Raw genomic sequence first — 22,384 nt, forward strand, 5'->3', positions numbered from 1 at the left:
ATTCCTTATTTGGATCCTCTCTATTCCTGCTATGAGTGAAGCCATCTGGTATTTTTCTTTTTCTTTCTGACTTATTTCACTGAGCATGATCCCTTCCAGCTCCACCCATGTTGCTGCAAATGGCATGAGTTTATCTTTTTTGGTTGCTGAGTAATATTCCATTGTGTATATGTAAGAGAATCTTTGTGGGGAGTGATAGTACAAATTCTATCTAGCTGTTACCCATCTGAAGCTTAACAAGTGTTTTGTTTGCAGAGGAGGAAGAGGAGGAAGATGAGGATGACAGTATGTCCACTGTGTTGAGACTCAGGACAAAAATGCCATGGAAAACATGTTGGCGGTACCTCACATCTGGGGGCTTCTTCTTGCTCTTCCTGATGATTTTCTCTAAGCTTCTGAAGCATTCCGTGATTGTAGCTATAGACTACTGGCTGGCCACATGGACGTCGGAGTACAGTATAAACACTGGAAAAGCTGATCAGGTACCAGCGGTTAACAGTACCACCCTCTTATCTAGTAGGAGCTCTTGGTGATTCAATAAGCTAATGATTCTCCTAGGGACTGAATTAGAGTGAGTCATTAACATGGAATCTGGTATTGGCACTTTTATTTTTTTTTTACTTTATCATGAACATTTCAAGATAATGTGTCTTCCCCTCAGAATGACTCCATTCTGAAGATAATGTTTGAAGATTTGAAGATAATATTTAGATTTGGAGGCAAGGGTGTGACATGCTCATGATGTATGTGCAACTCATAGCTGGGGTTTTGGGTGCTGTTTGATTTTTTTATCCTTACACAATTTAAGAAAATTTTGATAAATATGAAACTTAGTTGTTGACTTTAAGAAATATTGTGAATTTGAAAAAAGTCATAATTATGAGGAAAACCTATTTCACAAAATCTAATGATGCCAGTGGACTAGCTGGTCATTCTAAGCTCCGGGAATACTTCACACCCAAAAACAGACTAATGCCTCAGCAGAGCAATCCTTAAAATCGAGAATGAAGAAAGCATATGGGGACATGGCATCAAGATAAAGCTTGAGCTACTACCCTGAGTCTCCAAAGACTGTACTCCTGCCCCTGTCAAACTTGGCACAAGATAATGCAGCTGACAGGTTGTCTGACTGTGATACTTATTCTCTAAGAAAACACTGAATCGATCATTTCTTATGTGTTCTTTTGTGTTGGGTACCTTTTAGACCTACTATGTGGCTGGATTTAGCATACTTTGTGGAGCAGGTATTTTCCTCTGCCTTGTCACATCTCTCACCGTGGAATGGATGGGTCTCACAGCTGCCAAGAATCTTCACCACAATCTCCTCAATAAGATAATTCTTGGACCAATAAGGTAAAACAGCAGTTATTTCACACTCCCACCCACAAAATCATAAAACCTGTATTCTACTTTAAATAAGGGATGAAATTTTTGAGATTTCTTCAGTCCTGAGTAACCAAATAGAGACCTGCTCATTTTTGTGACTCCCAAATGTCCATTCTCAGTGCTCAGTTTCCAGAATGGTCGTTATACATTTCGCTCCATTTATTGCCTAGGTTCTTTGATACCACACCCCTGGGACTGATTCTGAATCGCTTTTCAGCAGATACAAATATCATTGATCAGGTGAGTGCCCAAGTTATTTTCAGGTTCAAAAGTAAATTTCTTAATGTAAGCATTTTAAATTAAATCATGAATCCTCTTAATAGAGGATTTCTAAATTTAAGTGAAGACCTGCTTGTGTTTATTTTGATGTGTGTGGTAAAGGACATCTGAGATTAACTTTCAGATCATGAAGTCTCTAGAAGTTTATCTTGAAATTAAAAACCTCAAACTGAAATTGGATTACCCCAAGAGCAGATCCTTTGGGTGACTGAGAAAGGTATCCATGAAGTCTGGCTTTTGCTTTTTCTGATTTCTCTAGAGTAGTCTTAGAGATACCTAAATAACCCTCACTTTAGAAGAATGCTTGATGCATGTAGTGGACCCAAAAGTCTGCTGAGAATTTGTTCATTTAAAATAAATAGCACTTCACTGTTGGTGGGAGTGCAAACTGGTCCAACCACTATGGAGAGCTGTGTGGAGATTTCTGGACCTACTAAACATAGAGCTTCCATATGATCCAGCAATTCCACTCCTAGGTATTTACCCAAAGGACACAGAAACATCAATTCCAAAGAGCACCTGCACTCCTATGTTTATAGCAGCACTGTTTACAATAGCTAAGCTTTGGAAACAACCCAAATGCCCAAAAATAGATGACTGGATCAAGAAGATGTGGTACATATATACCATGGAATATTACTCAGCATTCAAAAAAGATAAACACATGCAATTTGCAGCAACATGGATGGCGCTGGAAGGGATCATGCTCAGCGAAATAAGCCAAAAAGAAAAAGAAAAATACCGGATGGTCTCACTCATAGCAGGAATCTAGAAAACTTAAATAAGGGACCAGGAAAATGAATATAAGAAAGTGAAAATCAAAATCAACAAAAAAACTATGAACCAGAGACACTTTTTGGGGGGTGGGGGCGGGAGGGGAAGGATTGGGGTCAGAATGGGGCGTTTGCAATTGTATGGGGGAATATAAAAATAAAATTTAATATTTAAAAAAAATAAATAAATAAATAAGTAAATTAAAAAAAAAATAAATAAATAAATAGCACTACCAAAAATCTAGTTTCCATCCATCATCTTACAATTGACTGCCTCTGCTTCATCCATACCCTGATGTACTGAGGAATTTTGCTGTTTTCATGGCACTGTTGTCAGGACACACCACTGCTGAAACACTTCATAAGGAATACATGCTGGGAAAGAAGAGACAAAGTAGTCATTATCTGGAAGAGGAGTTGAATGCTACATGCAAACTTCAAAATGATTAGTACATTAGTCACAAAGCTCAGCAGAGTGTCTGCATAGGACATAGTGTATACAAATCAGTAGCCTTCTCTCAACCAGAGTAACTGGGAGAAAAAACTCACGTAAAGAGAAAGAAACTTTCATATTATAGAAAGAGCATCTAAAAATCAATACATCAATAAGTCAAAACTATGAAGAGTATGGAGCTAGAAATTACAGAAACTTAAATGTCTTACAGTAGAGAAAGAGCTAGATAGGTTTTTAATGCCAAGTAACCATTAAAGAGAAATCTGTATAAGCTGGGAAGATTTACAATGGTCTCACTGAATAAAATAAAGCCCATGGATAAATAAGATATACAGTATAAGACCATTTATCTAAAATCCCCAAGATAAATTGGTCGATAACTCACCAAAGATAAGTGGATAGGTAGGTGGATGGACAGATTAAATTCTGGGAAGTGAATCAAATTTTCTTGCAATGAAAATTTTGTTTTATAATTAGCTTATTGCTTTTTTAATTTTATGACTATTTTATTGCTTTGTAACTAGCATTTTGTTGAGCTGAAACATTTTCCTTTGAAACTACCTTCTTAACAGCACATTCCTCCAACGCTGGAGTCCTTGACCCGATCCACGCTGCTCTGCCTGTCTGCCATCGGCATGATTTCTTATGCCACGCCAGTGTTCCTGGTTGCTCTCGTGCCTCTCGGAGTCGCCTTCTATTTCATCCAGAAATACTTCCGCGTGGCTTCGAAGTAAGTAAAGCAATGCTCTGTGCATCTTCCAGAGCCTACCTGTTGGATTTATCGTGAGCCACACCTTTGCGCTAGTGTTTCTTCAAGTGAACATATGGATTTCTATTTCAATCCTGAAGCCTGTGCTGATGCGTGTTTCCTATGGAGAGCTATGATAAGTGTGTTTAGGATTGGTTGTGTGAACCTTACATAGCCCTGGACAGAATTTAACATGTGGATTGATCTCTTGGGGATAGTCCGAGGACCCCAAACTCAAGTTTTCATTTCCTGGTCCATTCTCTGAATGTGACAAGGACAGAAAACTTACAAAATCAGAGTCCCCAAATGATAAGTGACTTAATATATCAAAACATCATAATACTTCACAAATGAGGGGGAAATGGTAAAATACATTCTGTAAAAAGGTAGTGGAAGTAAAGAAAAATCAGTGACAGTAAAAGGAACTTTGAAAGTCTGATAGGAATGCTGTCACTTTAAGAGACCAGCAATTTGCAGATCAGTTCATTTCACACGCATTTGAGTATCTAGCCAAATAAATAAAAGATAGTCATGAGCTTCAAATTCTTTTGTTAATACAGGATTTGTTACTTGATGAGATCATGAATCGTTAAGTGAAATGTAATACTATTTGTTTTGAAATTTCCAGTTTAACTTTGAAGGGCTGCTATAAATAGTACAGTACATTTTCTATCTTTGCAAAAATCACTTTATTTCAACAAACATTTATTAAGCACTTACTGTGTTGTAAATAATTACATAAGCCATGTGGTAGATGAAGCGATCAGCAAGACAAAAACCTTCAAGAAATTTACTGTCTCTTGGGAAGAGAATATATATATTAAGTCACCCTTGATTGTGAATTAAGTGCTGGGCCAGAAAGGTAGATGCTGACTTTATGAACTGAAAACATTGAATAGGACTTGAGTGCAGGGGAAAATGATGGAAAGCAGGGAAAGGTTACAAGGAAAGACAGGATCATAACTGGGAACCTTGAAAGATACACATTTCTTTCTCTTTAAAAGTATTCAATTACTTTTAACAATTTTACTGTATTTATAAATGTAGTGATATTGGAATTTTTTTTAAGGCTGGAAAACTCTTCTCCTTTCCCTCCCACATGCCCAGTATCTCTACCAGTCTGTCCTCCTACCCAATTGGTATTAATTTAAAAAAAATCTCTCTCCCTCAAGTCTCTGAAGTAGGGTCCTTCAGGAATCTATTTTATCTTCATCCTCTTCTTGTAGCAAATTTAGATCAAAAGGGTGAGGGGGCCATCACATGTCCTCAGTGATGTTTTCCAGTGTCACTGCCAGTGCTGCCTGCTGGACTGGAAAAACAGCACAGAGTTTATTTCTACTGGCTGTCTCCAAATATGTCCTTCCCACTGAAATACCAGTCCGCTCTTTCTTCAAGCACATATTCATGTGGGCCTGTGCTCACCCTCTAACAATACAAATTGAGTACAAATACTCCTCAAATAGTCCTAGTCCATTATAAACTTGAACAGTGAGTTCTGTTCACCATAAACCAGGATAAGCTGTTAACATTAATAATAAGCAAGTAAAATACTAATGAGTAAAACTCATGTTTACAACTTAACATTGCTAATGGGCAATGCACATTCTTCCTTAAAACTCTATGAAACTTAGCAAATAAGGCCATCTCCCAGCAAAAAGAACTTTGTAGGTTTTGACTAGCAGGCACCCATAACTCAGAGACATTCTGCGAGGGAAGGGGAAGAAAAGGGATCAAAACAGGAGAGGGAAGAGTACAAGGGACTATGGTGACGGTTCACAGGTGAAATTGGTGGTGGGGATTTTATGGGAACTACACAGTGATGTAAAAGATATAAATTTTTAAAAAATGTTAAAAAAAAAAACCTTGTAGGTTTTGAGGCTCTGCAGGACTCACCCAGGTTAAAAAAACTCAGACAACTTAACTATTTTGTAATACCCAAAAGAATTTGAGTGAAGGACTAGCTACAGGAAATGCCATAAGATTCAGAACATCTAAACTCAAAGATATAATGGGTGGTTAGCCTGCAAGTGTTTCCTACTTACAAGAACACAAAGTCAAGCTGTACCCTCACCTGTGGTTTCGTGGCATCACAGTCCTGTAAACAAAGTCTCCTCCTTTTTAATTTGTTTCCTTTTCCCACAAACCTCAAGGAAGTAGCCACCTGTTGCATGTCAAGTTTACAAACAGTCACTTCATTTTGCATTTAGAAATAGCAGATTATCCACATTCCTTCATATTCCTCTTCCTCCTCCCTTCCTCTTGCAGTCTCTGATGTGTGCAGGTCCATGTTAGGAACTCACTGCTACCTGCATTTCTTGGTGGGACTGGGCAGTCAGCCCAAGTTAATTGTTGGAAATTATGTAACAGTCCGTGACTTGGGTTGGTTCTGGCAGGTGACTGTCAAGGATTTGCTCTACTTGCTTATACATGTGGGATCACCCTTCACCTGTCTTCTAGAAATGCCAGCTGGTAAGGTTTAGAGCCAAGTTTCATGAGTGCACATCTTCACAAAAAACAGCAGTCAGGCATGTGTCCACCGAACATTCACTGAACACTATATAGGGGGAGGACCTGGGCATTGACCGCCCATGAAGGCAGGGATTCATTCTCAATGTGGCCAGAGCCAACCTCATTATCTTTTCCTTTAAATCTCTGCATCCTGTGTGCCCCAAGCTGGGAAATAGCACTGTCATCTTTCAGGTCTCCTGCCAAGCTACACACAGCCCTGCCATATTTGACTCTTCTCTTGTTCACCCAACTAATTGATCACAGCAGGTTAGAAGGCTGCTTCTAAGGGCCAGTCTCATAAACCTCCTTTTTCAAATCTCACAGTAACTCAGAACTACCTTCACTCTCCTGTTCTCTTTCATCTTTTACACTCTCTCCCAAGGTACATCGCTTAATCACACTCTGCTCATTTTATTTCTAGACTTCAGTGGTTTTTGTCCCAGGTGCTCCCCCCCCCCCAGGAGTCTCTACAGCCTCCCCCTCCATCCTTTCTAGTCTTCTCTCACTGCAACACCCCCACAGGACTGTGGGCCCAGCCAGAATGAACTTGCCAGGCTCTTTAATTATCTTGTTCCCTAAGGGAGCGCATATCAGCTCTGTCTTACTGAACCTTCCCTATGCTTGAAGTTTGGCCCAGATTCCACTTGTTCAAAGAAATTATTCCCATCTCCTAGGAATGAATTTGTTCATTCTTGTGTCTCCTGAGCAATTTTACTCCAGCTGTTGCACATGCTGATCTTTTGGTACAACATATTCAATATAGATTGTACCCAAATTCATTATGTACCTACCACCTTATCTTCAGATCATAAGCTATTGATTTTTGCTTAATAGAGAAAAAGTTATATTAATAATAAACTTAATTTGGAATGAACACAGCAATTTCTGACCCTGATAGAGTTGGAGCTTATTTTTGCACCTCTCTATCCTAGGGATCTCCAGGAACTTGATGACAGCACCCAGCTCCCTCTGCTTTGCCACTTCTCAGAAACAGCAGAAGGACTCACCACTATTCGGGCATTTAGGTGGGTAAGCCTGTTTTCATTTTCTGGATTATGCAATTACACCATCAACAAATATTTTATTTATAAAGAAATGATAATTGCCACCATTTTGGGGGGATGCTCACTGTGCTTGGTACAGTGCGGTCTTCAAATGGCCATAAGAAGACAAAATTTCATGTGAATAGCAGCAGCATTGACACTTGTATCACGTTAGAGGTTACCTTTCATAGTGATGAACCTTCATGCCAGTAATACAGTGACATAACCTCCTCCCAATAATACAGTGACATAAAGTACTAAATCACTTCCTGGGCAGACCCCATCTCCAAATAGTTGATACAATAAGTAGTCAGTGTGGTAGGCAAAGAATCAGCATAGAGGTGTCACAGAAGTTAAAGCAAGCAAGCATTTTGAAAAGAAATGGAATAGTCCATGGTGATAGCAACAGAGATCAAGTAGAATAGAAAGAAATTGAAAGAGCTCCAGCAGTGGAGATGGTGACCCTGAAGCTATCAGTATCTTTAGCAAGAACATGGAAGTGAAGTGAAGAGAGGAGCGTTAGAAATTCATTGGATGTGAACATGGCAATGGCAAGGGTTGGCTATAGCAAGGGATGGCTGCTCTTTCCTGGGCACTAATTAGGGGAAGTTTTTTACTGATTTTTTTTCCAGGGGGGTAGTAAACTGGACATTTTTAAAGCTGAAGGGAAGACAGAGATAGAGGCAGGATAGACAACTGATCAAGCAGTTCCTCAGGGTAGATCAGCAGGGATGAGTTCAAGTGCCTGGTGGAGAGGAAGGATAAAGCCCTTCACAGCTCGGGAACGGATTTAGGCAAACAGGTAGGTGTATCAGCAGGAAATTGATGGGTTCAACACGTAACAACTTTAATTTCATTTTCTCAGAGTGATGAGAACTTGATCAAGGAAAGGCCCTCAAAATAAAAATGAGGAAGGTTTCCACTGAAAGAGCAACTTGACTAAGAATCAAGGTTTAGATTTTTCATTTACTGCCTTCATTAGACACGCGAGCAAAATTTAACATGCCGAGTCCTAATTTAACCTTTGGAAAATTCTGGATATCTGGAAAAAGAACAAATTACCTGTTATCCTTCAATTCTTAAATTAAGATTGGAAGAAGCAGAAGACAACCCAACTTCTACCCAAAAGTGGAAAATTTTCTTTTATCCAGATTTAGAAAATTTTAAAAAATAAATTGTAAATACTACAAATAATAGCATTTTTAAACCAAAGGGAGTTAGGAATTGTACGGATGAACCTACTAGCCTGGATTAGATTCCAGAATCTCTGTTTGGTACTGGTGGTGAAGAATTCAGACACATTCTATTCTGTCCATTTATTCCTTTCTTCCAGCTACACGGATTCCCCAGAGTCTTGAGCTCTTTTGGAAAGTTAGTATTTACTGATTAGCTGCTTTTCCTCCCCTGTACTCAGGGTTCATGGTGTACTCACATGTAGCAGTGAACTCCCTCAAGTAGTTTACCACGAAAGTATCACAGTTAAATTAGACTGAGATTTCAGTGACCTTTCCTATTTTTTTGTCTGACAGAATAAAGGTCTAAGAATGTTCAGAAGATGAGCTGGATGTGGATGAAAAGATACAGACTGAGTGTGTCAAAGTTTCCATTAGGAAAACAGAAGGTTTCTTGCCAAAGAGAAACACACAGAAAGAATGTTCACTGCATTTCCACCCCTCCCCTCTCACTGCTGCTTCAGGCTGTTGCCAGCAACATTTACCAACTCTTTTTTTTTTATTTATTTTTTTGTGGGACCCTCGCTGCGGGGGGCCGGGGAACGAACCAGCGCTGCAGAGGCTGCGGGCAGCCTCACAGCCCAGCGCTCAACCTCTGCGCTACCAGAGGAGGCCCCATTTACCAACTCTTTAAAAGTTTGTCTGAAATGATATCCCAAAGCTATAGGAGGAATAAACGAGATCAGACAAAACACTTTATCAGAAGAGTGTCTGAGGTCCATCTCAGATGGGGCCCATGGGTTGCGGTCCAGGTGGCCGCATTTCCACCTTCCCCATCACCACCTTTTTTTCTAGGGAGAGGGCCCCGTCCGGAGCTCTGGACATGTGGAGTTTCTAATCTTTGTGTCTTTGCAGTGTGTCTTCTTTGAGAGCTTCCTCCGCCCAGGTTTACATGAAAAATTCAGCTCACCCCATAAACCCCCATTCAGATCACCTTCCCATTCCCTACGAAAACTTCAGTCTTTGCTTCCCACCATACACCACATTTCCTGCCGTCTGGATCCTCTGGTCGGTGCGGACCATCCCCGCTGTGTTTATGTAGCAGTTTGTCTATGGCTGTTAAAACTAGCTTCTGTGCTGCACGCTCTGCCCTTGTTAACACCATATGTCCCTCTTGTGCCAAACAATGGGCTCCTCAAGAGCAGAGGATGTTTGTGTGTATATTCTTTTTTTTTTCTCTGCCAGTTTTTTGTTTATTTTTATCAATTTTAGTGTATTTACACATAATTTTAAATTTAGTGTTATTTAGGCATTTCACACTAATTATGATCAGGATATATGCTCTACCAAATTCTAGATAAATTTTCATCAGAAAGAAATGCATGTCCTCCTTGTCTACATCCCCCATGAGGTTTTTTTTTTTTAATTTAAATTTTATTTTTATATTTCCCATACAATTACAACCGCTTACCAAATGTTTCCAAGAGAATGGATGATGAAAACCTACCTAGCACTGCAGCTACAGAAAGAACAGCCCTTACTGTATAGGTCTTTTTCCAGATCATATCCACTCTCTCAATAAAGGCTATTCCACCTCGAGCCCTGTTAGCATTTAACTTTTCACTCTTCATCTGAAAGGGTGCTCATGCTCCGAGGACTGCTCAGTCCCCACCCCACTAGGTTGCTGGTTCACAAGTCCTTCTGTGTGTGACATCTGGGTCAAAGCTACGAAACGCAAAATGAAGTAATTATTTGGCTCCAACTACCGAATCCTTTGATTATTGTAGATCAGATGTTGCTGTCGGACTCAATTATCTGATATAGCTGGTTTGGCATATTGGAATGATCAGATTGATTGGACGGATATCAAGTATCTGCTTTATATTGGCCTGTATGGATGATTTCATAGGCCAAGTGAACACCCCGCCCAGGATGTCTTCATTTTTTGACATAAGTGATGGTTTATTATAAAGTTTTACAAAATCAAAGCTCTGGGGGAACTTGAGGCAGTCTTATCAAAAAGGAATCACTGGGCCATCAGATGAAATCTGGCCATTCCTTGCATAAAAGAAGCATACACGAATGGACTGTGTCAGGCAAGCCAAGATGGCAGAGTGAACAAGGCACATTTTGATCTGGCATTTCCTTCAACCTTTAAACCAGTTATTTTAGTTTTATTATCCAGCTTTCCATTGTTTCTGTTATTCAAGAAAAATGAAGAGACTCTTTATGATTTAGAAAGTAACTGCTCTCTGACCAAGATTAAACTTAATTGTGTTGGAGAGCCCCTTTGCTGCACCTGTATTCCTTTTCACCTCTCTTTCCTTATTTGGTTCTCAGAAACACCAAGCAAACAGAAAATTTCAACTATATATTTGCCTGTTGCAAGAACATTTTCCTGCCTTCACTGGGTCTCTTCCATCACCTTCCACCCAATTGCAATCATGCCATTTTGAAAAGCAAAGTAAATACACTGAGAAGTAGTTAGAAAATGTCACAAGTTACAGCTTATTCTGACTTCTGCAATGCAAGCCATGCTTTGTTCTCGTGGCTGCAATTATTATGTGGAAATTTATGAACTGATCTTCAGTAAGACTTCGCCATCAGAATGGTTCCTTGTTGCAGCAGAGGTTTGAGAAAGGAAGAAAACACTGGCTGCAGTTGTGAGCAATCTTTATTTTAAACTAGGAGTTCACTTACTAGGCATTCCATCCCATCACTTTGTCACTATGTTGAATAAATAGTGTAGTAGTAAGTGTGACTGTTTTTTATTATTTCTCCTGTTGTGTGGCTAACATCATAATATTTTTATTTTCTGCAGGCATGAAACCAGATTTAAGCAACGCATGCTGGAACTGACAGACACAAACAACATTGCCTACTTATTTCTCTCAGCTGCCAACAGATGGCTAGAGGTCAGAACGGTACGTTCATCTCATGATTTCGAAATGGAAACCAAACAGAGCAGTTAGGCCTGATGCAAAGAGGGAGACAGTTGTAAAATTTAGTCTTTCACTGAGATTCAGCACCAACTTTGCATTTTCTGGACTTTAAATAGCTCAGGTTTATTTATGTTACGCATGAAATTTGTCCTAATGTTTTCGCTAATGGCATGACAAATAGCCCAAAAAGCAAAAATTCATTTTGTGTTCATTAGTCTCTAGATTACATAAGTTAATGGAATGGTAAATATTTGTATAACTTCAAATTTTTTCAAAAGAGCAAATTTGACAAGTGAGCAGATGTACTTATTTCCTTCACTGAACCAGGCAGGGCTTGAATGAAATGGAAAAGCAAGCATATGCTTTGGCATCAGACAGATTTTGGTCTTGCAAGTTAACTTGAGTCCTAGTTCTTCATCTATAACTTAGGAGTAAAAATATGAATGTAATGGTGGTGTCAGAACTAATAATATGAATCCCCTAGTTGACCAACTGGAATGCACTCAATAATGTCTTTTGAATGGATGGATGAACAAATGGAAAAGGTACCTGTGATGGTCAATGGTTCATAAATCACCCGCGGACCAGTTTACATAATCTATAGCAAGAAAAGAGTAACTTTGATATTAATGAATGGAGTCTTAATATATATATTTATATACATTAAATTGTCCATCTATTTGTGAAAAGGAACAGGAAGTTATCTTAACTATTATAAGAAACTCTGCCCTACTGATTAATAAAAGCATCCCTACCAAAAGACTTCCTTCAAAACTCAGCAGCCAGGAGATGAGAGATAGTAAAGGGGATTTGATGAAGCAGAAATGAAGGCGCACCAGTTGAAATCTCAGTTGCTGATGGAGAAACACAGATTGAAATGGAGTCGTAGACTTCTCCCTCCCCCACCTTCCCTGTGATCTCTAGCTGTCATGATTTCTCACTAGTTTAGATTCTCTGGCTATTAGAAATTATTTAGCAACATCACAATTATAGATGGAAGTATTGGTTGGTAAATTCCTTCCAGAGGTGTTGTGGGGATTAGGAGGAAACAGGGCAGTATTTCCCCTGAGTTGCTTATAGATAGCATGAAGGAAGGTACAGTGTTGTTTAGGATTTAGGATAAAACCAAAATATTATTCCTACATTCTATCCAGACCCTAAATCCTTGTTTTAAGCTTGTTTGTTTAGATCTGTTTTCTCTAAGTTTGAAAATACACCATATCTGAATATTAGAATTGATGAAATAGCTTAATGAAAGAATGTCCCAAAATCAAAGGGAAACATGATAGTATAATAGTTACTTCTGTATGTGATTTCTCTAAACTTGAAGTTCAAGTGTTTACTCTGGACTTGAAGTGCATGTCTCCCTGGACTCCTGTTACTGCTCATAATCACTTCCTAAGGTCAGGTTAATGGACAAGTGTTGAACAAGAATTTTCAAGCAAACCGTATGTTCTGTTTTCATAGCTAGAGACAAGATATTACAGTCTTTAGACTGCCAAGAAAGAACAGTAGCCAGATTCAGAATGGGCTAGTTTCCTTTGACTCACAATTCATTATTTTAGCCCCTGTGAAAAGATGGTAGAATTTGTTTGTATGTAAAAGAACTCTAGGTCATCAAGTATGATCCTAAAGAAAGCATTGGCATTTAAAACAGCAAGTAAAGAATCTGCCATTTTTAACTTATTATACATTTGTTAGTATTTCATTTTCTTTGTGCTATAATCCTTCTAAGAGATTGCTGTCTACCTCTCATTACAAGACTGTGCTCTTAAAGATCAATGCAAGTAATTAAGGAATCTTTTAGTCTCTATTTCTATGAGCAAAGGTAAATTTTGGTAAGAAACATAAATGCAAAATTCTAAGTATAATTTTCTCACACCAGTCATGGCCAAAGTCCTCTTTGTATGATTTGTTGCTAATATTTTTGTGTGAATAGGGTTGTTTTTGAACACACACTACACACACACCCTCTACTTGATCCCAGGATCTAACTTAAAACCAGTGAGAGTCCTCATTAGAACAGGTGTATTTGAATTAAATGCTTTAATCATAAAACCAGTGAGATCTAACTTAAAACCAGTGAGAGTCCTCATTAGAACAGGTGTATTTGAATTAAATGCTTTAATCATAAGCCCCAGTGGTAGTAGAGAAGAAATTAAGTAGATGGCACTTATTAGGAAATAACCTTTCTCCAGTCACACACATAAAAATGACCTCATGACTACTGTGTTTCTGTGAAGATGTCTACATCGCTGGAGACACAATTTCAATCTGAAATAAATGACTATGTAAATATGAAAGTTGAGATACAGGACCTTGGAGACTAGGGTGTGAACTGTTCTCAGAGCCCCACAGCTGGACATATTTTGTTAAATGACTTACAAGGCAGAATAAGTAATGGAAACTTCTAGCTGGCCCAGTGAATCTGCATTGATCTTATCCACATTATCAACACAACCCCCTCCTTTCCCAAGTCTTTGCCAAACTATTCAGTAAATTAACAAGAGTCTCTGCTTATAGCAGATATTCTTGGGCTGCCAGTACAGAAACAAAGAGGGAAGCAGAGAGTCACGTAGGAATTCCTGATGCAGATCTGGGATTTCACCAACTCTCATTCACAGACTCAGCACTGTGATGAAGAGAAAGAGCAGAAGACATATCACGTTCTGTGGCCCTCTTACTCCTCCCTTTCTCTTCATTCCAAATTCTAGCTTTCCCAAGCAATGCTGCTGAGTTTTATGGATGTAAAATCTAGGAAAAGGAAAGGGAACAAAGAAGGAACACCTTTTGTTGAATTTGGGAAGATCTGATGTCAAATTTTTTTTACCTACGATTTCTGAATAGGACTTTTATATCTTTTCCTGGTCCTGTTAAGTAAGAATTAGGACAGTCACAAGTGATTCCTTTCCCAGGATAAACAGTTTTCCCTATGGAAGATTTAGTCCTGCCCTTCATATTCGTTTTCAAGTGTGGGGGAGGAGAGGAGGCGGTAAGTCACAACACACTGAAATCGAAGACAGGGTCTGAAGAGTAAGCTCCCTTGGCAAGTGGAAAATTTCGGTCTCTGAGACATTCAACTTCAGAACTAGAACCTACTACATAGGTGAATTGCCCCACTGTCAGAGGTCCCAGCCACAGGACACTTTGTTAGGATAAATTGTATCCTCCAAGTTTGTAAATTCACCACTCCAGAAGGAAAGCCAGACAGACCACCCGGGTTGCTCTGATGGACAGGCACCATTTTGCACTGGGTGCCAGGTGAGGGGGCCCAATTGTGTCTGGTGTGTCCCTGAAACCTGAGCTTTGAATGCAGCTTACGTTTTTGTGTTCAGCACAGTGTTCTCTCTTAATCCCTCTGCACTAAACAATTCCAGTTCTTTGGCATTGGTGTTTCCATTTGCGAAAATTGTGTAACTCTATCTAAAGGCTGTCTTTCCAAGGCTTTGTCTTGCTGTGTGGTAAAAGGATAAAAGAAAACTCACATCAAGAAGCCAAAAGCTAAGTCTTTACAATCAATAAGCTAAAGTGAAAATAGGCCTGGGGGTGAGCATGCTCCCGAGTATATTTGGTGAAAGAGCACAGAGCCCGCTTGTAACTCCCTTATAAATGGGGTGCTCATGTTGTGATCTGGAGACCCTCGCATATTCTCCCAGACACTCAGTGGCACGAGAGACATGTATTTCTGAGGGTGACATAAAGGAAAGAGATTCTATTGTCATTAAGCATTTCCAGATCTGTTTCATAGAAAGTTACAATTGCATTCTTAGTCCCACATACAGATGGATGGATGTAGTCATGGAATCACTGGAAATCTGACAAGCAGCCTTTATTTTGATATGGTTATCAAATGCATTCCCTTTTAGGGGGAATGGTGAATTTACAAACTTGATGGAGGATATAATTTATCTTAACAAAGTATCCTGTGGCTGTAACCTCTTTGACAGTGGGGCAGTTCACCTACTTGGTAGGCTCTACTTCTGAAGTGGAGTGTGTCAGACCATTTTCTGGTGTTGACCACTGGTATATGCATTGAATTGATTGTAAAGCCTTTGCAGGGGAATGAATGCTGTTCTCCTTTGTGCAAATTATCAGACCATTTTCTTCTCCTTTCTTAATTTGTTGCCTTTAAGCCATTTTTTTGGTCCCCATATTTGCAGAGGAATTTAAAGAATGTGTAAGTTTATGGTCACTTTGATTTGTGATTCATGAAACTTGTGAAGTTTAATGATAAAGTGGGAAATAGGGAGCTAATATAAGCTCTGATATGACCAGTTGGGCCCTTCTACACTCTTACAGTATTGAAGGGAAGTGACTGGAATTGGTGATTTTGCTTTGAAATTTCTAGATAACCACTGTGTACAACAGAGCTTCCTTTTTTAAAGCAGATCAAATTCTAATGAAGAACATTCCCCAAATTTTTTAATTCCTTAGAAAAGATATTTCAAGCAATGGTAATAACCCATGAGTGCGCTGACAAGTTGGTAAGAAAAGGAATAAAATAAGGATTATGATCAATACCTCTGCAGTAGATCTAAATTGTAGACATACTGGCTCCCATATCTGTTTGAATAGATTGTACATTTTGAGAATAGGTTTATCCCCTGCAAACTTTGCTATGAATGTATTTCAGAAAGCCATTCCTTATTGCTAAGGTATCAAAAAAAATTTGTATGACTTCATAAATTTTGGCTCACTTGACTTACTAAACTAATAATTAGAATAATAATGTCTAATGATCTCACAGAAAATGTCATAAGCAGTTTTGAAAACATTAGTCTCGTCTCTTTTCCCCCCTTTTTTCTGTTTTCACTTACCTTTTTGGCTCTATTCCCAGGATAAGGCTACATTCCTTTCTCCCAAATTACTATTTTAATTCATTAGAAAATAGTTAAAATTACCATCTAATTGAATTGTCATTTAGTTCTATGTAACGGTAAATCCAGAACCCAACATGGAGCATAAAGATTCCACGTTAAACTAAATTTAACAGCAGAGGATGGGCACATAGAAATTTAAATACAGACTGTATTTGTATTTCCTTTATAATATTTATGTTAGGCCTACTGCTTAATTTCCATTTACTTGAATTCAATGATTATTTTGTTTTGGTATCTCAGCTGTGGTTTTTGTCCTAGTTCTATTTGTATCTGCTCTCTAACACAGAACACAACATTTTATCAGTTTTCTACCGTAACTGAGACAGTAAAAAAAAAAATTACTTGGAACTGAATGATGAAGTTCATGGTCTAAGTGTGCTTTTCACATTAAAAAAGCAATTAACCTCTTAACACTTATGCATAGCAAAACTAGCAGTCATGTTAGAATTCTAAGCAGGTAATTAAAAGATAAAGCAACTTGGTATTGGAGTTTTCCCATCTTATCAAAATATGCATCCTTATAATCTTACATGTTGAGCTACATGTCTGGAAAGGGGGTTGGTGAATAAATTTTTCATATTAATCCTGAGTAACATGAAGAAAAGTCCTAACTTAGAAGATATTTGGCTCATAGAAAAACTCAGTGAATGTTTTATGAAAGGACGTCTATTCCATAAAGAATTACTGCATCTTTACAGTGTGTTTAGCATTATCCCTTTTGTCGGAGATCAGAGTGGCAAAAATTCAGGCAATCCTGTTCATGGAACCTAGATTTGAATGACAGAGAGTTCTAAATGCATAGAGGAAAATGAAACAGGACAGTGGGATGGAGAACAGCTCCGATCTGGGGTCAGGGCCAAGAAAGGAAGGCCTTTCCAAAGAGATGATATTTGAGTTGACTTTTAAAGGGTGAGGAGAACACAGACCTGTGGGACAGCATTTCAAGCAGAGTCATTGGCAGAGCAAAGGCGGTGTGTTTCCATGATGAGGATGAGTGAAGGAGCAGACAAGGAATTCCAGATGAGGTCAGAGTGGACAGGCTCTAGAATCCTATAATGCTATGTCACTCATCAGAGTGTGTATTTATTGTAAGCAAAATAGGAAGGCAGTGATGATTCTAAAGAGGTAAGTTATATAAACTTTTAAAACGATGTGCGAGTAAATGGATGAATGAGGTTCTTCTTACCAGTGAGGGCAGTGGGAGAATAGAAATTAATAAAAGAAGTCTCTTACTTCAAGTCCTTAAGGTATATATTGCCCACAGAAATTTCTAAGCAGCCGATTGGTGTTTTCCCTTATATCAAGCCAGAGCACCTTGCTTTTAGTATGTTGCTTTTTAGTATTCTGGAACTTGTCACAAACTTTTTAGGAGTCTTTTTAGAAAAGATAATATGGAAATTACAAATTTATAACATCCAAAGTATTAACTTTACTCAAAAGGAATGAAAGGAAAATTCATATTGCTATAAATATTTTAGAAGTATTTTCACAGTGTGCTGGCATTTATAAAATATAAGAGAGCAGCCTAGACCAGTTAGATTCTGCTTTGATAAAGTTGTGGCTTCAAAAATGGGGAAAAGAGAAAGAACTGTCTGATTAGGGCATGACAAGTTGTTAAATCAGAAGGAGCTATCAATAAAATATTTATTGCTTCTGTGGAACCTACTGCTCAAGAAGTGAACTCTCCCAGATAGGGAAAGAAGTAGTAAAACTATCACTATTTGCAGATGATAATATACATAGAGAACCCTAAAAACTCCACAGAAAAACTACTCAAAATAATCAACCAGTTCAGTAAAGTAGCAGGATATAAGAAGTGATCTCTCCGTGATTTCTCCTTCTTTTAAGAGCATAGAAATAAATATGGATTTAAATTTTAGTATAGCTGAACTCCCTTTAGTCTGATAGAATGTTTTCCACTTGCATATATTGTTTTTAAGTGTAAACTAAGTAAGACAAAATAAAAATGAATAAAATAGTATAAAATACATAGAAAAATAAATAAATTTTAGTGCCTATTTAACCCTTGATATGTTATGAAACACACAAACCTTTAAGCTTGCTTGGAATATTTGAGAATCATCCAGGGATAAAAAGATCTTTATGTATGAATGGAGGGTGGGGTAAGTTAACTGGTATTTAAATTCTTTTTCCTATCAAAATGTTGGAAATTAGGTATCATACCTATTTCCTAAAAAGAAACAACCACAAAGTAGTTGAGATCGTTCTCCCAATGACCAGCAAGTGACATGTTAACATTTGTACCCACAACTCTGACTCCAAGGCTGGGGTCACTCATTTTTCACCAACAGTTTGATCTTTGGAGCTATTTTCTTAAAAAGGTGGGAAAGTACATGTGAAAGCTGGTTTCAGAAACTTCGACTTCAACATTTTAAACACTCCATTACTGTCATTAAAATCTTATTACCTAGTACTAGTTTTTTTTGTTTTGTTTTTTGTTTAAGAATCAGATTAATCTACCAAGAGAAGATTGACACCAATGAGATAAGGCTGCAGATAAGTCTAGAAATTGTTCATACCTAAACTTCTATGTATTTCTGGGATATGTGATTCATCAGCATAAATTTAAGATTTCTTTTTTTGACTCACAAAATAACTAAGAAAGCCACAAAATGAGCAAATGCCCCCTGTCTCTCCTTTGAGTTTCAAGCAGGCCTTAGTGAATTTTTAAAATTTTGCAAAAATGCTTATCACCGAGTCATACAGTAAGACATTTTGCAACCTTCTTATGTAGGAGAAAAATGTAACCCTTTGTTTATATGAAATTAATAGACTTAATACCACAGACTATGAGTACAGAGAGATGACAAAGTTCAGATAAAAATCCCAACAAGTTCACCAGATGTAAATGTCTGCAGGGGCCTTGAACACAGCGGGGTTAAGCATAGTAAGCATGCAGGAAATTTAAGGCAGAAGATTAAGTCATCTTAAGATCTTGTATGGAAAACACAGTGCAGTAGAAGGGTGGGGGAGTGGGGGAAGAAACACAAATTCCTCTTTCTAATCCTGCTTGTGCCACAGATGAGTTTAACTTCTGGCAAGGTATCTTAACTATGTTCTGAAGTTGATGTGAGAGCCTTGTTATTACTCCCATTCCAGCGCTAATCGTGTGAGTGTCATTCTGAGTACTGTGTGTTCTCTGGGATCACCTTGCTATTTGATTGGGATCTTTGGCTTAAGAACTTAGGAAAAATATCTTAACACTTTTTTTTTCCTTTTTTAGGACTATCTAGGAGCTTGTATTGTCCTCACTGCCTCTATCGCATCCATTAGAGGGTCTTCCTCTTCTGGACTGGTGGGCTTAGGGCTTCTGTATGCACTCACGGTAGGTGTGGATGAACAAATCTCTTTCCATGAAGGAGGTACCCTCAGTATTTATTAACCACTCTTGTTCATGGCTCTTAGAGAAGTTTTAAATTCTTAACAAGATGACATTTTGCAAATAGATTTGGACCCATAGATTTGGATTCATTTCTGATATTGTGAACCAATATTTTAAAATTCCTCAAACCCCGTGGTCAGAGTGTCCCCTTTCAGGACACAAAAGTGAATGTGAATGTAAGTTAGGTAAGAGGGTACATGCAAGTTACCCCTCGTGTGGGGATGTCATAAGACAGGTCACAAAGCAGTGACATTTGGGGGCTCTTGAAGAGCCAACACCTTCTTTGTCCACTTTATCCCACAGTCTCTTCTCTGGTCCTTGACAGCCTATAGCATTTAGGAGTTGTTGCCACATGATAAACAGTAACTGTTCAAGTCGTCCAATCCCCAAATAGCCAATGATTACAAAAATTGCTACTCTGATTTAAAAGTCTTAATTTTTTTTTGTCACCTGACAGATAACCAATTATTTGAATTGGGTTGTGAGGAACTTGGCTGACCTGGAGGTCCAGATGGGGGCAGTGAAGAAAGTGAACAGTTTCTTGACTATGGAGTCTGAGAACTATGAAGGCACCATGGGTATTGTTCTAAATGTTATTGTTAGAAGTAGTAGTAGTTTAATATTTGAGTGAGTGACAGACACAACATCATTGCTTTTGTTTTGTATTTCAATATCAAGAGAATCTCTGCTCAATCTAAATTCTGAACTAATGCATTCTCTTACTCAAGACCTTATTAATTTAAATATCAAGAGACATGGATACCAAAATACTGAGATACTCCACTTTGCTAGAAAAAAGCTGGCAGGAAAATCAATGTCGAGGACAGAATTATCTAAAATGCAAATATCATGCTTAGATGTATTTGTTTATCTCATAGCTATCCAGATTTTCAAGGTCAAAATCCAGGTAACTTAGTTAAAACCTTTAGACTCTTCATTAGTCAATCTTTGCCCACCTGCCTAGTCGCATCTCTCTGCACCCCACCACACCAACATGTGATGCTTTCTTTTCATCTTTTCCTTCCATGTATATATCAAACAAATTTCCTCATCTCTCATCCTTTAACATTCATCTTGGGGAAATACCATCAATCCCACTTTAGGATACTTACCCAAATAGCATGAAACCACTCAACTCAAGTAATATACTATATATAGTATGCTATATATACTGTATAATATGCTATAAATAGTATACTAGGTAATAAATACAATGTTTGTTGTAGCATTATTGACCATATCTAGGACTTGGAAACCAACTAAGTACTCACTGATAGAGAATTAAATCAAGAAGATGTGTTACATACACACAATGGAATACTATTCAGCCATAAGGAAAGATGAAATGTTGCCATTTATAGCATAATGGAAGGAATTCAAGGGAATTATGCATACTAAAGCAAGTCGGAATGACAAAGACAAATATTGGCCAATTCCACAGAGGACAATTTGGAAAACAAAATACTTATAAAAACTAGCAGGCACAAATTAACAAAGTTAAAGTTAAGAAGGAAAGAATCAAAGGCGTATAAGGGATAATGGTTGGGGGAAAACAGATTCATATAAGGCACTGTCTTTTCCTGAAACCATCCTGGAATGCTCAGGTTATCACTGTCTATGCTCTCAGCACATGTGGGTTGACATCGTTTCTGTGACTCTCCCTGCAAAGCTATGGATGCTGACTTACTGATCTGCTCCCCAGCACACAGTGTGAACACCTGGAGTCTCCCCATAGTCCAGCATCACCTTTACATTGTAAACACTCAAATGTTTGATGACCAACTGATGGAACAAAGGAACCAGTTCACAAGTGAACTACTGTAGATAGAATTGAGGGAATGTAAAGAATATTTTTGTTACAAGATAACCAGTTATTTAAGTTGGGTTATGAGGAACTTGGCTGACATGGAGATAGTTTAGAACTGGTTAATGCTCCAAAACAAAAATTTAAAAGACATTTTAAAAATCCTTAATCCAGAGGACTTTACTCTGGAGGTAATTTTAAAATAAAAGTGGTGCAGGATTACTTAAATGTAGAGAAAAAATTATAAGTTTTGTTTCTCTCTCCCCCGTTCCCTACTCCAACTCCAGATCCTTCTCAAGTCCCAGAGCACTGGCCACAAGAAGGGGAGATCAAGATTCATGATCTGTGTGTCAGATATGAAAATAATCTGAAACCTGTTCTTAAACATGTCAAAGCTTACATCAAACCTGGGCAAAAGGTACAAAACTCACTGTCATTTCATTTGTTTCATACAGTAGCTCAGCTGGAACCACTCCATTACCACCTGAACCCTTCAGACTTCCTAGCCCAACATATTCTGAGTTCACTCAACATGACAAGTCAAATTATCTACATAAAAGGGAAAAGGAAGAGATAGAAACTGGATAAAATACATATACTCTAACTTGATAAAATATAATATGTAATATGTCTAACTCATATTGCCATTCATTAATTTCCCCTGAAGATCAGGAACATCTACAATAGACATGGATTTTCAAAAGTTACACAATCTTCTGCCTCCTTACCTCCTCACCTTCTGCCTTCTCCCTCCTCTCAGATAGCTCCTTGAGAAACCTTGCATTTTTTTTAGTCCCAAAACAATCTTAGTTATTATAGAAGGAACAGTATGTACACTGATATTGGACTTATTCTAATTTTCATTATCAGATCACCACTTCCAAAATAAAAGGGAATAGTTATTCATTAGATCAGTAGTATATAAAATGCAAAAGTTAAGCCACAAAGGAAAAACAACACAAGCACAGAAAAGTTAGAATGAAGCATTGAAG

The 22,384-nt window shown here is 38.1% G+C and overlaps 1 protein-coding gene across 8 annotated transcripts in view; it reads left to right on the plus strand.

The window, feature by feature from the left end:
* ABCC9 (ATP binding cassette subfamily C member 9) overlaps nucleotides 1-22,384 on the plus strand; it is a 126,853-nt gene that overhangs the window by 91,952 nt on the left and 12,517 nt on the right. For all 8 annotated transcript variants that reach the window (XM_037514240.2, XM_037514241.2, XM_037514239.2 and 5 more), the window contains 9 exons: nucleotides 256-482; nucleotides 1,205-1,353; nucleotides 1,557-1,626; nucleotides 3,465-3,622; nucleotides 7,081-7,173; nucleotides 11,185-11,287; nucleotides 19,430-19,531; nucleotides 20,046-20,166; nucleotides 21,680-21,810. In XM_037514240.2, coding sequence (XP_037370137.1) covers nucleotides 256-482; nucleotides 1,205-1,353; nucleotides 1,557-1,626; nucleotides 3,465-3,622; nucleotides 7,081-7,173; nucleotides 11,185-11,287; nucleotides 19,430-19,531; nucleotides 20,046-20,166; nucleotides 21,680-21,810 — 1,154 coding nt within the window. The remainder of the gene's footprint in view (nucleotides 1-255; nucleotides 483-1,204; nucleotides 1,354-1,556; nucleotides 1,627-3,464; nucleotides 3,623-7,080; nucleotides 7,174-11,184; nucleotides 11,288-19,429; nucleotides 19,532-20,045; nucleotides 20,167-21,679; nucleotides 21,811-22,384) is intronic.

The sequence above is a fragment of the Talpa occidentalis genome, unplaced genomic scaffold (genome assembly GCF_014898055.3).
Source record: "Talpa occidentalis isolate TD23 unplaced genomic scaffold, MPIMG_talOcc4v2.1 talOcc4.16, whole genome shotgun sequence".
NCBI classification, from domain to species: domain Eukaryota; kingdom Metazoa; phylum Chordata; class Mammalia; order Eulipotyphla; family Talpidae; genus Talpa; species Talpa occidentalis.